At 44.7% G+C, this 16,235-nt stretch overlaps 1 protein-coding gene across 1 annotated transcript in view; it reads left to right on the forward strand.

The window, feature by feature from the left end:
- Nucleotides 1–16,235, forward strand: part of EZR (ezrin) — a 50,823-nt gene that overhangs the window by 1,536 nt on the left and 33,052 nt on the right. Inside the window, exon 2 of the mRNA XM_046669529.1 lies at nt 175–262. Coding sequence (XP_046525485.1) covers nt 251–262 — 12 coding nt within the window. The 5' untranslated portion in view covers nt 175–250. The remainder of the gene's footprint in view (nt 1–174; nt 263–16,235) is intronic.

A 16,235-nucleotide genomic window follows, 5' to 3' on the forward strand; every position in this document is an offset into this window, starting at 1 on the left:
CCCCCCCCCCGGGCCCGCCCGCCCGGCCCGCGTAATTGCAGGTTGGGCGGTGACTCATCCCGGCGCCCGCCCGGCCGGTTCTTAAGCGGCGGCGCGGGGCGGGCGCCGAGTGTCGGGGCGCGGCGGCGCGGGAGGAGGCTGCTGCGCGCTCTGAAGGGCTTCCTGTGCCTCCAGGTCCCGAGAACCGTCTCAGCCGCTGCTGGAGAGTGCTGTTTCCAGGGGAGTGAGGAAAACCCAGCAGGAACCGAAAATGCCGAAACCAGTAAGCAACCCAGCTTCCGGGCTGGTTCGGAGGCTTCGGGCTCCGCTTCCAGTGGGAGTTACCTGGGCGAGGTGTGGGGGCAGGGTTTTGCAGACGGCTAAGAGGGCGGGAGCAGGGAGTTGTCTCCCCTCTTTGTGATTTGTTGGTCCTTTCGTGGAACTCCTGAAGAAGACACGGTTTTGATGCTTTTCTCTCTACAGTCTTTTTCTTTGCGAGCCCCGCCCCTCCCGTAGTTATGGTCTTCTGTAAAAATCAGAATCCCCTTTTACACTGCTTCGGTCTGTTTCAAAAGTGCATTCTAATGCAACTTGGAAGTTTCTTGAAAAGTTGTCTAAATCGCGGGAGAGTCAGGTGGCGTCCGAGGGCGCACACCAACTCGGAGTGCCTTCAAGTGTCCGGAGCCAGAGGCACCCCAGATCTTCCTCTGGCGCTCTAGAGGACATCTGGCAGAGGAGACGCGGTCTTTCTGGCGCGCAGCTTCGTTCCAGGCCATTGTACCCCGGGGCAGCCTGTGGAGCTGCGCTCTTCGCCCGGGAATTCGCTGGTGGCAGCAGGATTCCTATCTGAGAGAGTGTACTAATGGACTTGAATTGCACATGAAGGCGGGCAGCCCTGCGGGGTGATAAGGAGGCCGCTCTCTGGTCGGGCCCTCCTGGTAAATAGCATAAACATCAGCTGATGTCTGTGCCGCTCTGTCTGCACCTCTGTCCCCTTCAATCTGATTTTGTTGCATTCTCGGTTAGATTGCTGGCCAGGCCTGGGGTGTTGTGGCTGTCATTTAAGTTATGGGACCCAGACAGGTTCTTTGTGACCCACGTTTCTTAGGAAGTTGTATCTGTTCTGCCTGCTTTTAACACAGGTAAACTGCTGACTAGACATTAGAAAGAGAATTTAAACTTTAATCGAGTTTTGAAGCACGGTGTAGAAAATACGTGGATTCATTAGAAATTGCAATAAAAGATTTGTGTGGCACTTCTATCTAGTTTTTCAAACAGATTGGTCCCGTAGTCGATGCTTTATGTGCCTTTTCTACCATTAAATGTCAGATTTTCTGAAAGGTTTTTATTAGTGAAGTCTTATTTTACTGTTAGATTAGATCAATTATTCTGTTAATATACTAAAAGATTCAGAAGCAGGTATAGTTTTTGCCTAACTTAGATCCTCAAGGTGATTCATTCATGATGCAGAAAATTTTTTTTCCTGCACAAAATTAATTCTTTTCATTTCCAACTTGCAAGTGGCGCATGACATCCAGGCTTTACAATGCCTGTGATCTAAAACTGACCCAAATACCTCCCCTTACTCGGGGCACAGCCCTAAGCAGGATGATGCAGAGTGGTCAAGAGATTGGCTGCCATTTCCTGGTGTGGTTTTCTTCATTTCACGGAAAGAAAAGATGCAGAGTTCAGATTCTAAGATAGCACTCAGAAAAAAGTTAGGAAACCAGTTTGCAGTCACTACTTATTTCTCATGATGAACTGTAATTTCTTTTATTCTTTTTCTCATTTCTTTTTTTGTTTTATTGTAGTAAAATATGCATAACATACAATTTGCCTTCTTAACCATTCGTAAGCGTACAGTTCAGGGGCATTCAGTACATTCACATTGTTCTGCACCCATCACAGCATCCATCTCCAGAACTTACCCAAACTGAAACTCAGTCCCCATGAAACGCTAACTCCCTGTTCTCCTCCTCCCCAGCCCCGGGCACACACCCTTCTACTTTCTTTTGGGTTTTTTTTTTTTTTGAGGAAGATTAGCTCTGAGCTAACATCTGCTGCCAATCCTCCTCTTTTTCCTGAGGAAGACTGGCCCTGAGCTCACATCCGTGCCCATCTTCCTCTTCTTTATATATGGGATGCCTGCCATTGCATGGCTTGCCAAGCGGTGCCATGTCTACACCTGGGATCCGAACCGGAGAACCTTGGGCCACCGAAGCAGAACATGCGAACTTAACCACTGCGCCACCGTGCTGGCCCTGTACTTTCTGTCTCTATGAGTTTGACTACTCTAGGTACCTCATATAAGTGGAATCACACAGTATGCTTCCTCTTGTGACGGCTCATTTCATTTAGCATGATGTCCTCAAGTGTCATCCATGTTGTAGCATGTGTCAGAATTTCCTTCCTTGAGTAAGTCTCTCTTTCTGTTTCTTAGAGCAAGTGTGTTTTAGTTTCATTTGGCTTTAAAGGTCTTTTATGGTGGATCAAAAACTTAGAAAATGTTCTGACAAAGTGAAGATACTATTAAGAAAGGTAGTAGCAGCTATCACCTTCTATGTTAGGTTTCCAATGACCAGAGGAACATTTGGGAAGACTATATATTTTTATAATATCTACAGTTAGCATTTCCAAACCGTGTTGTGAGGTCTCCTTTTAGGTGAGCTGCAGCTGTGTGCCATGGAAAGTTCCTACCTTTCCCCTTCGTGGTGGGGGAGGGTGTTGGAGATTTTTGCCTTGTAAAAGAAATATACTAAAGCCTTTCTTGAGAATTATATTAGGGCCACCCCACAGGTCACTGAGAAGGGCTTAGCGGTCTGCACACATTTGCGTATGGTACTTCTAAGGCGGTTACAGAGTATCTGGTTCTTGTTACTGATGTTTTTTGCTGCTTCAGTAGACCTTACAGCTGAAGCTTCCGACAGATGTGTCCTTTAAACACAGAGTTATTGGTTCTTATTGTTCAAGGCCACGCTAAGAATTTTGTTGAGTGGTTTCGTGTGATTTCATTTTTAACAACAGGATTATGGGCACACACTTACCTATGAAGGTGATACATCTGAAGAGTTGCAGTTTGGTCCTTCTACCTGATCCCTCGCATTGGGCGGGCAAAGTAGTTTTGAGTGATTTGTCTAAAGTGAGTCAGTGGGTGACTTTATTCGTAAAACGGTTTCAATGAAATAATAGTTATTTGCTGCCTTTTCTCTTCATACCGCTTTCTCAGCTGACCACTTGTTGAAAACATTGTTCACTCATTCAGCAAGCAGGTGTCGTGCAAGCTCCGAGCGCAAGGCACCGGGAACCCCACAGGTAGGTGAGACAGGTCTTGTCCTCCAGGAGCTTATAGCCTGGGACCCGAGCCCAGACGCCCGCAAATGCCGAAAGAGGAGCTGGAAAACTCACTGAGCGCCATCAAACAGGGCAGGAGGCGCCACAATGAAGAACAAAACCTGGTGGGGAAATGGGAGAAGTAACGCTCCAGCTGCCTCTTGCTGGAGGCCCGTGGGTAGGATTTGATCCTCCCGGGCCTCAGGGGCTGCTGTGGCCCATTGTCTGGTTTTGCTTTTCCCACAGCTGCATTGGGGCTCTACTCATGTGTGACTGGGAGACTTCCAAGCAGGATGATTTGAGATCCAGAAGGCACCACGCCCTCTGTTCGGCTGGTCTCCGTGGCCTTGTGGGTCCCTGTCCTCTGGGAGAGGCGTGGGTGGGGGTTTGTGCTCCGGGAGCTGGCTCAGGAAGCAGGCCTTGTGCCCATGGCTCAGCGGAGGGTGACTGGAGCGCCTGCCTCCTCTCTCCCCCCACACTTGCTCTCTTCATTGGGATAGAAAGGAGGCGTGGGGCGTTAGAAAGAAAAACCAGGGCTGGCCAGCTCAGGAATGCATCGGGTGTTGCCTTCAAGGCCTGGCTCTCTTCAAGCTGTTTTCTGGGAAGTTTAGAGCTGAACTGCCTCTAAGTGGCACCAGCGGATGCCTTAGCCATTCGTTGCTAAAGCGTCGCTATGGAAGTTTCTAGAATAAAAGATTTTCCCTTCAATAGGAAGACTCTGAACGTGTGTTCAAAATTCTGCCCTATGCCCACATTGTAAGATAATTTCTGAGATAACTTTGCCTCTCTGGGAATGCATCGCCTTTCCCACTAAATATTTTAATAGGGGCAGAATTTACTGAATATGCTGGTACATTTTCCATCCCCGCCCCCCGAGTTGAGGAGGACACATGGGATCTATTTTCTGTGTACCCCTCCTCCTTCCCCATGGGCAGATGGGGAATTAGGTCTAAGATTTTCCCATGTGGTGGTGAGAAGTGCTGGCTAGGATTAGTCATTTGTCATGATCACACTGTGAGGCACAATGGATCCATTTGTACATTCATCCATTAGTCCAGCAGACGTTGCTGCATTACTGTGCTCGATGTTGAGGCTACCACGATGAGCAGGCACAGAAATAGTCCCTGTCATCATGGATTTCCAGTCTGGTGAGGCAGACAGTAATCACAGAATGACTTGAGTGTATATAATGACATGTGGGTGATGGTGCTGGTTGGGGGGAGTGCAAAAGAGGGAGGTCAGAAGTGCACGCCTGCGGGGGTGATGACTGTTGAGTGGTGTAAAGAATGAAGGGGTGTTCCCTAGGTGAAGGAGGGAGGCAAAGAACATACTAGGCAGAGGGAACAACTTGTGCAAAGGCCCTGTGGTAGGGGAGAGTAGGATGAGTTAAGGGCTCCAGAAGAAGACCAGTATGACTGGAGACGAAAACGGGCCAGCTCTGCAGAGCCTTATAGGCCATACTCGGACATTTCTGAGCTTAACTCAGGGGGCAGCACTGAAGAGTTTCCACCGGAAGGAGGTGACCTGATCAGATTTGCCTCTTGAAAGGTCACTGCAGCTGCAGGATGAGAATCAGTAGGAGGCAATGGAGATGGTAGACTGTTGGAGTCGCCCAGGTAAGAGGTGATGATAGCTTGGGCCAAGGTGGTGCAAATGGAGAGAAGAGGGTGTCTTTGGGAGGTACAGTTGATAGGGCTTGGTGATGGATGGGTGTGTGAGGGCAGAGGGCGATGTTGAGGCTGACGTGTGGTGTCTGGCTTGCATAACTGGATGGATGGTGGTGCCATTCACTGAGATAAGGAGCCTGGAAAAGGCCCAGGTGTGGGAGGGCAGCTTGAGAGTTTGGTTGGTACCTGTTAATACATTTGCGACTGTGATGGATGAAGGAAGTGCTTGGCTTCTTTCGTTATCATAGCTGCTGCCCCCTCAAATACGTACAGATACCAGACTTCTTACAGTATTTTTAAATCCACGTAAACTAAAAGTAATCCAGCAGCTGGTTATGTTTCTCCTGAGTGTATGTACATGCTGTACACGCATAAAGTTAAAAGGCAGGGTTCATGTAGGGCCGTGTTCTCAAACTTTGGTGTACATAATTATCTGGAGATTTAAAGATTCCTGGGTCCCTCAGGACTCAGTGCTGCTGACTCCCCATCTTAGGGGATGTGCTTTAGGTAAGCTCTCCAGACGATTCTCTCGTACCCCAGTGTTTGGGAACCGCCAGTTTCATAGCAAAAGAGCAGTTTTTATATAATCCTTTTGCTTAGACCCCAGCAATGCAGTGAGGCCCTCTTGGTGGGGTTGATACTGGTGGGTGTGTGTGAGCAGAGACCGGAGCCTGTGCTGTGTTCAGGGAGCATGGAAGCCTCGTGGGATTCCAGAGCGGCCGTTCAGACGAATGCTTCCGCAGGTTGGGGGTGGAAACACAGCTGCCTTCTTCACGTTGCAGCTTAAACGCCGTGGGTGCCATCACTGGTATTTGGAATGTGGCTGGGGTGGGAAAAATCAGATAGCTGCATGGGGACCAGACTCCAGAAAGACAAGACCCTCGAAGATGCACGATAGAAGCACTCTGATTTGAGCTTCTCTCTGCAAGGAGTCCAGTTCAGAGCTTAATTTGGCAGTGACCAAGTGGTCTCTCAAATTTTGGCTGTCTTTGTTTTTTGGGGTTTTTTTTTTTTTTTGAGGAAGATTAGCCCTGAGCTATCATCTGCTGCCAATCCTCCTCTTCTCTTTGTTTTTTAAAGGGGAGAAAGAGGGTAGACATTTTCTGTTAAATGGTAGGGAAGAAGGAGATCCCACTTCTCTTTTGTGTCTCTGTCCTTCCACACTGGGCTCTCTTGTTCGTTACTGTCCTAAACAATAATATTGTGATTTCTAATAAAATTTGGAGTAATTTTATTAGTACTTATAGTTTGGGAAAAGAAAACAGTAGCACTATTCCTAGTGAATTATCATAATTCTTTAATTCTTTTTTAACAGACTTAAATTCTTGTGTATCTTTGACAATTTTGAGATTTTGGGGATGACTCAGTGAGCCTGCTTTCTTAGTTTTTTGACATTTCAACTCTCTAATGTGAAGCAATGAAATTCAGTCTGTTTTCAAAATCAGGGATTGTGTTTTGAGTTATATGTTTTATATTTTATTTCATTTCAGAAGTAACGTCACTTGGGATTCCCCAGTTGTTCCAATTAGTTTTTAATTTAAAGCACTAAATGTGTTTGCCACTACTAATTAAATACGGAGTATTTATTGAAGAGACCAGAGAGTTGCATTATTTTCCTTCTTAACATACTTACTCTCCATGCCTGTTGACATAAAGAGTAAAGATCTTATTCCAGACTTCCGTAAATAGTTTTTTTAAAGAAAAAGAAAAGCAGTGTGCTATCAGTGACTAAGAGACTTGTGACTAAAATAGAATGCTTGATATATAGTTAATGTTTATTATTTTTCCAAATAAAAATGCAAAGAGCCGTAAACAGAGCAGTTTCATAATTCATTTGCCACTTCCTTTGTCCTTCCGCAAACCATCTGGCTTCTGGGAACCTCAATTTTGTCATCTGTGAAATGGCAGCAAAAAGTTTTTAAATGAAAAGAATGTTTTGTAAAATAAACTAAGACAAAGCTTGTGTCTGTGGGATCCAAATTATTTCTCTTCAGTGCTGTAAGCTTTATGTATTTCTTGTGTGCTTTTTTTCCCTGGAAATATGTTTTACAAACTTTTCAGTGTAACCTGTAGCTAAAACTAAGGGTTTTAGTTGCAAGTTGCTACAAGCCAGGTAAAGTTTGTCAGTACATCTTTGATGGGAAAGAACAACATGAAATGTTCAGGCTATTGAGTAAAAAGGAACATTCTATCTCCTTTTTGTCTTCTGTGTCATCTAGTTGTCAGAATTCCCTCGTAGGCCACGTGGGTTCCTTCCTCGTTTACTGAAGTCCTGTTAGATACCATTATGTGCTAGATGCTGGGACTGTAAAAATAAGCAAGATAGGTTTTTGACTTGAAGGAGTCTCAGTCTACTAGGGGAATCAGATACTTAAACAAAGAATTGAAGTGAAGTATAGAAAGTGTGGTAGTAGAGTGACAAACAGAAGATTAAATGTGCCCTGGAGAGATCCAGGAAGGCCTCCCAGCTAGTGAGATGCTTCAGGTGGGTGTTGAAGGATGCATAGGAGCTCCAACGGCAAAACACACCAATTTTCTATTTTTGCCTGAGAGAAGATCAGTTTAAAACTGTACCAAAAAATTGTCATTTCACATATTGTGAATAATTGTTTTTACTTTAGGAGGAGGTAGGGAAAGGCCACATCTGCTTGTGGCCTATTTTTGTGTGGCCCACGAGCTAGGAATGGTTTTTACATTTTAAAAGGGTTGTTTAAAAAGAACAAGAGCAGTTTTATGCAACAGACACCAAATATGGCCCGCAAAGCCTAAAATATTTACTGTCTGGCCCTTTACAAAAAGATTTGCCAGCCCCTGCTTTGGGATAAAAATAATGATTGTCAAGCATTTTTTATAACCTTGTATATATTTTATGACTAAGCTAATAGTATTTAGAAGCAGATCCACCACAGTGGTTCCAATTTTTAAAAAATTCAAAGAACAAAGAATCGGTTTCGTTAGCCAGGATGAAGCGCGTCGCAGGCTCTGAGCGGGGACTTGTTTTGTGAACACTGTCACAAGGAGAAGGCGTGGCTGGCAATGAGGTAATATTTTAAACACGGCTGGTGTTCTGGTGGGTCTGTTTCTATAGAGAGAGTGGTAGTATCTCGTGTCACACTGGCAAGCCATTATAGAATGACAGATTTCTGGCATATGCTAAAAGAAAGCAATTTGTACCTGATATTTGAGTTGGAAAGAGAATGTTACAGAAACGAGTTGCTTTTTTACCACTGATCATTTAGAATGAACTTTGACCTCCTGTCATCTGTGTATGAATTTCTGACTGTAGATGGTTTTTATGGTTCAATCCCTGAGTGAGTGAGACCACTCTATCTAAAATAGAGCCAGCCCTGGGGGTCTGGGGGTTAAAATTTGCGCCCTCACCACCGCAGCCAGGTTCTTGTCCTGATGAGGGAGTCTCTTCTCCCATCTCTCGGTTGTCACACTGTGGCAACTGTGCGTTGCTCTGATGCTGAAAGCTATGCCACTGGGATTTCAATTGCCAGCAGGGTCACCCATGGGGGACAAGTTCCAGTGGAGCTTCCAGACTAAGATAGACTAGGAAGGAGGACCTGGCCACCCACTCCCCAAAAACTGGCCATGAAAACCCTGTGAAAAGCAGGAGAGCCTTGTCTGGTGTAGCACAGGAAGGGGAGAGGATGGTGCAGAAAGACCGGGCAGGGTTCCGCTCTGCTGGACACAGGGGTGCCAGGAGTCGCAATCCATTCGACAGCACTAACAACAGATCCAAAATAGCGCCCCCTAACCGTCCACCCGCTTTATTTTACTGCATGAAACTTCTTTCTACTTAGAACCATGTTAGATACTTGTTTCTTTAGGTTCTGTCTTTCCTGGCCACAAAGCCGGGGGCGGAGTGGTTTGGAGGAAAAAAAGCATCGTTATCTGCTTCTAGAGCAAACTTGAAATTCTTGTTTTAGTGGCAGATAAACAGGAGGAGGAGGACCAAGTGGGTACACACACCCCCACCTCAGTGGGTGATCGTGGGCGAGCTGCTTCACCTCCCCGTGGGGAAACAGGATCCCCAGGACCACCCTGGAGAGGGGACAGCCCCTGGAAGCTCCTGCTGGCACCACAGCAGACAGAGTCAATGTAGAACTCCACTTGTAACTAGGAAATTCTAATCTGATTACAAGCTTTCACGTCTCATGATGGGCATTCTTTTTTTTTCTGACTCAGTAGACGTTTTCCTTATTTTCTGTCCTTTTGTTACCACGATGACCACTGCCCACATCCCGCCATAAAATTCATTTGTTCGTTCAGAAAATAGAGTACCTACTGTGTGCTGAGTGTTTAGTCCTGGGGTTACATCGGTGAACAAAAAGGGGGAAATACTGCTTTCCGGCAGCTAATAGGATGCCAGGGAGTGAGGAGGGCTGCTATCTGTTTCATCCGGCCTCCACCAAGAGGCTAAGGTACTTCTCTGTCCTTGACTCCATTGGGTGAAGAGTTAAAGCCATTGGGCAGAGTGACTTATGAATGGGCAGAATGTGACGTGTTCTGTTTATTTTTTGCTTTTTCATAAATCACTCTTGTGTTGGACAATGAGCCAAGGTGATATTTTTCCAAGAGCTTGTTTTCAAATAGATTTGGTGGGAAACACGTCCCCACTTGCCATCCCCGCTGAGATTTTCCCATCGTTTCTCAGGCACTGAGATTCAGGGGAATTTGTTCCTTTTGAGTAATGTTACTGCACCATTACTGCATTTGTAGGTTTCTTGTAAAAGACGTTTTAGAACCATATCCAGCCCTGTTCCTTGTCTTTTTAAAGAGGAAATTGAACCACAAATCACTTGGTAAAAGCTTAGGACATATGTATTAGATTGGAACCACCTCTATTTATGAAAATATGTATGTTAGTATAGTATCCTTGTTAAAGTGTTTCATTGCCTCATTTAAATAATTAGGGACGTTGCTTCTCCTCGTTCAAGTATCTGCTTACATAATCCATTGCCATTTGGATGACACTCTTAGGTGGCGCTTGGCCGGGGAGAGAAGGTGGGGAACACTTGATGTTTATTAAGAAACTGGCCACACGGGGCAGTTTGGAAATAGAGTGTGATGACAAGGCTGCAAAGTGCCTTACAGGATTTAAACAAATCAGCTGTAAAAAGATGTTTTCGAGGGCTGGCCCCGTGGCCGAGTGGTTAAGTTCCCACGCTCTGCTTTGGTGGCCCAGTGTTCCACCGGTTCGGATCCCGGGCGCAGACATGGCACCGTTCATCAAGCCATGCTGAGGCGGCATCCTATATACCACAAGTAGAAGGACCCACAACTAAAAATACACAACTATGTACCAGGGGGCTTTAGGAGAAAAAGGAAAAACAAAATCTTTGGGGGGGCGGGGGAAAGTGCTTTCGAGGTGATGGGGAAAAATTGAATATTGACTGAATTTTAAATATTAAGGAGTTTTTAGTTATGTTAGAAATGATAATAAGTGGTATGGCGTGTGTGTGTATGTGAATATATATATATTTAAAGGCCATTAGGGCTGCATGCTGAAGTTTTTACAAGTGAAATGATATATGATGGCCTTAAAATATGCCAGCAATAAAAAAATTTTTTTTAAGCGGTGGAAAGAGTAGATGAATTACGAGTGCTAGAACGTAAATGGTGTCAGAGCTGGGTGAAAAGTACCTGGGGGTTCATTCTACTGCCCTTTCTACTTTTGTGAATGTTTCAAATCTTCCAAAATAAAGAGTTTATTTTTCAAAAGCGTGTTATAGGGGTGAAAGGGAAGGACACTGTCACTTTTCCAAATCACCAGATGCCTGAGTCTGTGAGAAGGAAGGTGGGAAGGGCCATCTGCTTCCCCTGGGACCTGGAGTCCTGGGCACGAGAGCTGAGACCCTCGCTCGGGGGGCCTGCCCAGCCCTGCCCACCCGTGGCTCCTGGCAAGCAGTTCTCCGTGGATTCCTGGAGTGGAACCACGGCTCCCTGGGAGACCGTTTGTGTTCTGATCAGAGGAGTGCCTCATGAACCCTCCTTGGGCCATCTCCCACTCCACACGTGTTTTATTAAAGATCTCGAGTCAGGACTGCAGTTTACTTGGAAACACATAGAACTGTTTGTTCCCAGCCAGTTCCACTATTACTCTGTATTCCCACGATTGTTGTTTGTTTTTTTTTTTGGTGGAGGAGGGGGAGGGTGCTGTGACCCGAATGGAGATAGGTCATTGTCTCAATAGCAGCTTTCTCAAAGCTGCAAGTTGGAAGTGAGCATAATGAAGTGTGGGGCCTCACTGAGTGGCATTTCATGCACCCATTTTAAGAGATCCGTGTGCAGTCTGCGCTGGGGCTGCGGATGGGTGGGCGGAGGTGGGACCTGAAGGAGAGACAGCAGACCACGAGCTGCAGGAGTTGGCTGAGTGATAGGACGGTGAAGTGCACACCTGGTCTTCTTGCTCCCATCCTGTCATTATGGACATAATTATAACCCCACTCCAGATGCAACACACTTGATTGTTACAAAGTATAAATTGAAGAGCTACTTTTTTTTTAACTTAGTATAATTTCAGAAACACGGAGTGGTTTAAAGCATAACGTTTTGTTGAAGTTTGCTTTTTCAAGCAAATTTTGTAAGTTTACTGATTTAGTTTGCATTAGAAACAGCTATTGGGGTCTTACTCTCTATTTTCGAAAGTAAAGACCTTTGGGCAAGTTCAAATACATCTTGTCTAAGCTGCTTATAGGAGAAATGTTCTTTAACACTGCAAAGTATTACTGCACGTGTGATCTTAACTAGGGGCAAAGATTTGTGTCAGAAATGGCAGAAGATTTAAGTATGGTTTAGTTTTATGTCCTTCCTTAAAACAGTAAGTTAGCAAAGGAATTATGTTGTTTTGACATTTTCATTCCTTCGTAGGCTTTTCCCCCTACCAGATTAGAAGGGAAAAACTCAGACTTCTAAATTTACAGAGGAAATAGTGCATTCCAGGTGGGTAGTGAAATTTAGTCTATGGGTCTTTAATTTCCTCTGTTTTATGAGCCTAGAATTAAAAACCACTGTAGCATGTGATGGCCGTCTTGGCCCTTTTTTGGTTTTTATGGCATCCTAAGTTTGTGCATATAATTAACTTCACTTTTCAGTGAACTAAATTGGTGCTGAAGTATGTATGACACATTTAGTAAAACTCAAATCACCTGTCACAGAATCAAGACTTCACAAGTTTATTAGATAAAGAGAAAGTGACCTTGACAGATCGTTTCTCTTGCCTGCCTTGGGATGAGAGAGAAGGATATGTAGATTATTTGTGTTTCTGGAAAGGAATGGTTTCTTTGCAGAAAGTAGCGTTCTTTGGTTCTCTTTCCCTTTTCCTATGTAGAGTGATGTCTAAGCGTTCTAGTTTAGTTCCCATATTAAATTTACACACATAGTGTATGTCATTCCCAGTGTAGGAGAAGTCAGTTCCTACTCACAAAAGGATCTTAAAAATGGGCAGCTGACAGGTAGCAGGAATATTTTTCAGAAAATGCCCCCCAGCATTTCTCTGCACCACAGACTTGGAACTTGGGTAAAAGGGAGGATGCTCAGACATCTGGAAGCAGTTTCTTACTGCCTCGGATCCCTCTTTCCGGAAGCTGTACGGTCTGTAGTCAGTGGGGAGGGCTTGGCACAAGCTGGTCCCAACTGTTTATAGTGAGGCAACTGGCTCTCTATTTAGTTTGACTGCTCAGAAAGTTCCCTTCTAGCTCTCAGATCATGATTTTTCTCTGGTTATAATCAGTACAAACAGGACTGGCTTGTCCGCTTTCTGTGTTAAGCAGGCTGGGCTGACAGGAAGTGGGTCTGGGGGCAGGAAGTGGCTTATTTTCAGAGGCAAAAGGAGCAGTTGAGAAAGACTTGGGATTTCATGACATGTTCTTGAAATTATGGGATGGACATTAGTTGATCCGGGTGCTTCCGTCATTTATATATCTGTTTCTACATAATTTTCACCCTGGAATTTGGGAATACAAACTTTTCAAAAGTTTAAAAGCATTGACTTTTATTGAAAGGTACAGTTTGAGGAATAACATTTAAGAGCAGTACAGATATAAATATTTTTAGGGGCTGGTTACCAGAGGTTGAGAAAGTTGTATCAACCTCCCTGGGCCTGTTTCCTCAGCCTTTGAAAGAAGGTGGTCAGACTAGAATAACTGTATACCTCTCACCAAGCAGTACCCCTCAGAGTCACCCTACAAAAGAGGGACACCTGCTCACTGTTTCAGTTTTCTACTCATAACATATACATGTATACGCCAGAGAAATATGGTATAAAATGTGACAATGTAGATACCCACAACATTAAAGTTACTTGGAAATTCTAAGACCCAGCTCTCAATGTTAATATTCTGCCCTTTACTGCGTATTAAGACTTTAGCTCTTACATTGCAAGCTTAGCCTATGGCGGGTGGAGGAGAGCATCTTAGAAAAGGAGGTGAGGGCTATGTAGTGTTAGTTTTCATGACTAACTTTGTGACCCTCAAAATTCCTTACAGTGACGTCAAATTCTCTGTCAAATGAGGTCGGTGCCCACCCTGTGGTGTCATGATTCTGTGGTGCTCAGAGGCAGGGGCCTGGCACGAACACCCCCACTCCTCCAAGTTAGCTTATGTTTCCTAAAACTAAATAAAGGGGTCTGTGCTGAACCTGAACTAATCCACTTCTTGATTTATAGTAGAGTTAAGTTGGCTAGTTTGACTTCGAACTCTGTCCTTACAACCTTGCCTTTCCCTGGTAATCAGCACCTGGGCAAACACCAACCAATGACCTCCATTCTCCACCTCCATCAGAAGGGATGGGAGGGGAGGACAGGATTATTTCAATCCAGAAGATAATGACCTAGCCAGAGGCACTCGATTGTGGAAGATTAATTTAGTTTCTTGATAGATATAAGGGAATTGAAAGTCATTCTATTGACAGTCAACATCCGTCTGCATGTAGCCCAGCTTGAATTTTCCTGCTGGGGGCATGACCACCCTCACAAGGATGGAATGTCTGGAGCTCCATGGTGGGTACCAGGAGACCAGAGAGCAGTCAGCACCAGCATCACCCAGTTGTTCTCAGTACTTCATATTCCGAGGAATAGCGGGACCGCCCATCCGTGATTCCTCGGAAAGTCCTAGAAGCATCTGAGAACAGTGGGCCAGCACTTTGGCCTCTATAGGAGTTGTCTGGAGTGGACTCTTGTCAGCTCTAACACTTGATGATTTTGTTGTCCCTATTACTAGGCAATAAAAGACTAGACTATTATCCTAGTATTGTATAATCCTATGAAAACTTTATCAGAATATGAATTTTGTGTCTGTCCTACCCATCTGTCTTGGTCGGTTTGTTGTGCTACAGACAAAATGATGATGCGTGGAATTTTTACTGAATTGTCTGCAATTTTTGTTATAATTAGTTCCACAGGCTTTTTATAAGATTTGCAGGCCTAGATGACCAGTGTTCTTTGGCATCTGAAAATGTTCCTAAGCCTAACCATCACGCCAGTTTCTTCACCTTCATTCTCTGTCTCTCACCTTGAAAGAGAAGACAATATAAAATGATGTAATTGCATATAGTTTAAACTTAAGATACAGAGGAGCTTGAAAGAAAGGAATAACAATATTAAAAGTGTTAATCCAGGTTTGCCGTATGGTTATTTTATTAGTAAGATGTGTTTGTACTGTTATTTCCACCTTCTCTAAAGGTCAGTAAACCTCAAGAGGTCTGTTAAGAGCCAGAGCTTACACGCTTGTCCCTGGGATTTCTCACTTTGAGGCCAGCTTGCCTTCGGGCATGTGGTGACCTGTTGCTGCTACTATTGGTGGGACCCCTTTAGAGAGGGGCCACTCCCTCCCAACTCTTGACTGACAGGTGGTGTCGATGTCTTTGCCAGTATGGTATCAAGTTATTGTGGCACATTTAATGAAAAACTGTTTTAAGGATCACATTTCTATTTTACTTGTCTCCTCTCTCTACAATAATGTTTTGATTTGCTTTTTTTCCCCTGAGGAACATTCACCCTGAGCTAACGTCCATTTCAATTCTTCCCCTTTTTTCTGTTTTTTTTTGTGGGCCACCACCACAACATGGCCGCTAACAGATGAGCGTTGTGGGTCCACACTGGGGATCTGAACCTCGGCCGCTGAAGCAGAGCACGCTGAACTTAACCTCTAGGCCACCGGGGCTGGCCCTGTGCTGATATTTTGGTAAATAACCTTCCCAAAGCAACATACTCGTTTTTATTTTGGCCTCTCTGTCCATGTCTGGGCTGCCTTTCTTGAATAAAAGTTGGACACTTCTGATTATATGCTTCTTAGAAACTATAACATTGCAAAATACGGTGATTGGATTTTCAGTGGCAACTGCTTTTATAAAATTTGATTGTTTGTATAAACTGTGTTACTGGCAGCAGTACTGCACATTTAACTGAGGCAGACACTCGTTTTCTGTAACAGTCATGCATCACTTAACGGGGATGCGTTCTGAGAAATGCGTCATTAGGCAGTTTCGTCATTGTGTGAACATCATAGAGTGCACGTACACAAACCTAGATGGTACAGCCTACCGCACACGCATGCTCTATGATGCTAATCCTATGGGACCACCACTGTGTGTGGTCCGCCATCCGCCAGAACATCTTGCAGCACATGACTGTATTTAGAAACAAAGTTATCTTTTAAATAGTAACCATTACTGGGACACCCTAAAAAGTGACAAGGAGGGAGAAGAGCTGAAAACAAAACACCCCTTTGCCTTTGGGGCTTTCCAGCTTTGCCGTCCTTGGCTGAATTCACGTGTCTGCATTTCTAACACTAAGCTGATTAAGGTTCGCTAAGTTACTGGTAATGTTTTACGGAGCTTGGTTATTTGTTAGCCAGCATTTGTGAAAAATGACCCCTGCGAGTCGGAGCCAATGCTGTGATTTACTGAGTTGGAGTATTGTTCATAGGGACCGATTTTTATCTTTCTCAAAGACAAGGAGATCAGAATCCAGAGAGACTAAAATAGGGTTCCGTGTGTTGAGATAATGGAGTTTCATTAAGAAAAACCTGTCTCTGCAAGTTTAGGTCTGTAACTGTACTCCAGGACTGGTGAACAAAAATTGAGGAAAGAGGTTTCCACATGGTGGAGTATGAAAGCCAGCAGTAGATACATGCATCTTGCCTAAAGGAGTTGTGGCCTTCTGCACATTCAGGATGCTCGCCTCTTTCGCTGAGAGCAGGGGCTGGCCGGGTGTGGCCTCACCCACAAGCTGGGTAGAGCTGTAGATTTATG

The sequence above is a fragment of the Equus quagga genome, chromosome 8 (assembly GCF_021613505.1).
Source record: "Equus quagga isolate Etosha38 chromosome 8, UCLA_HA_Equagga_1.0, whole genome shotgun sequence".
Lineage (NCBI taxonomy): Eukaryota > Metazoa > Chordata > Mammalia > Perissodactyla > Equidae > Equus > Equus quagga.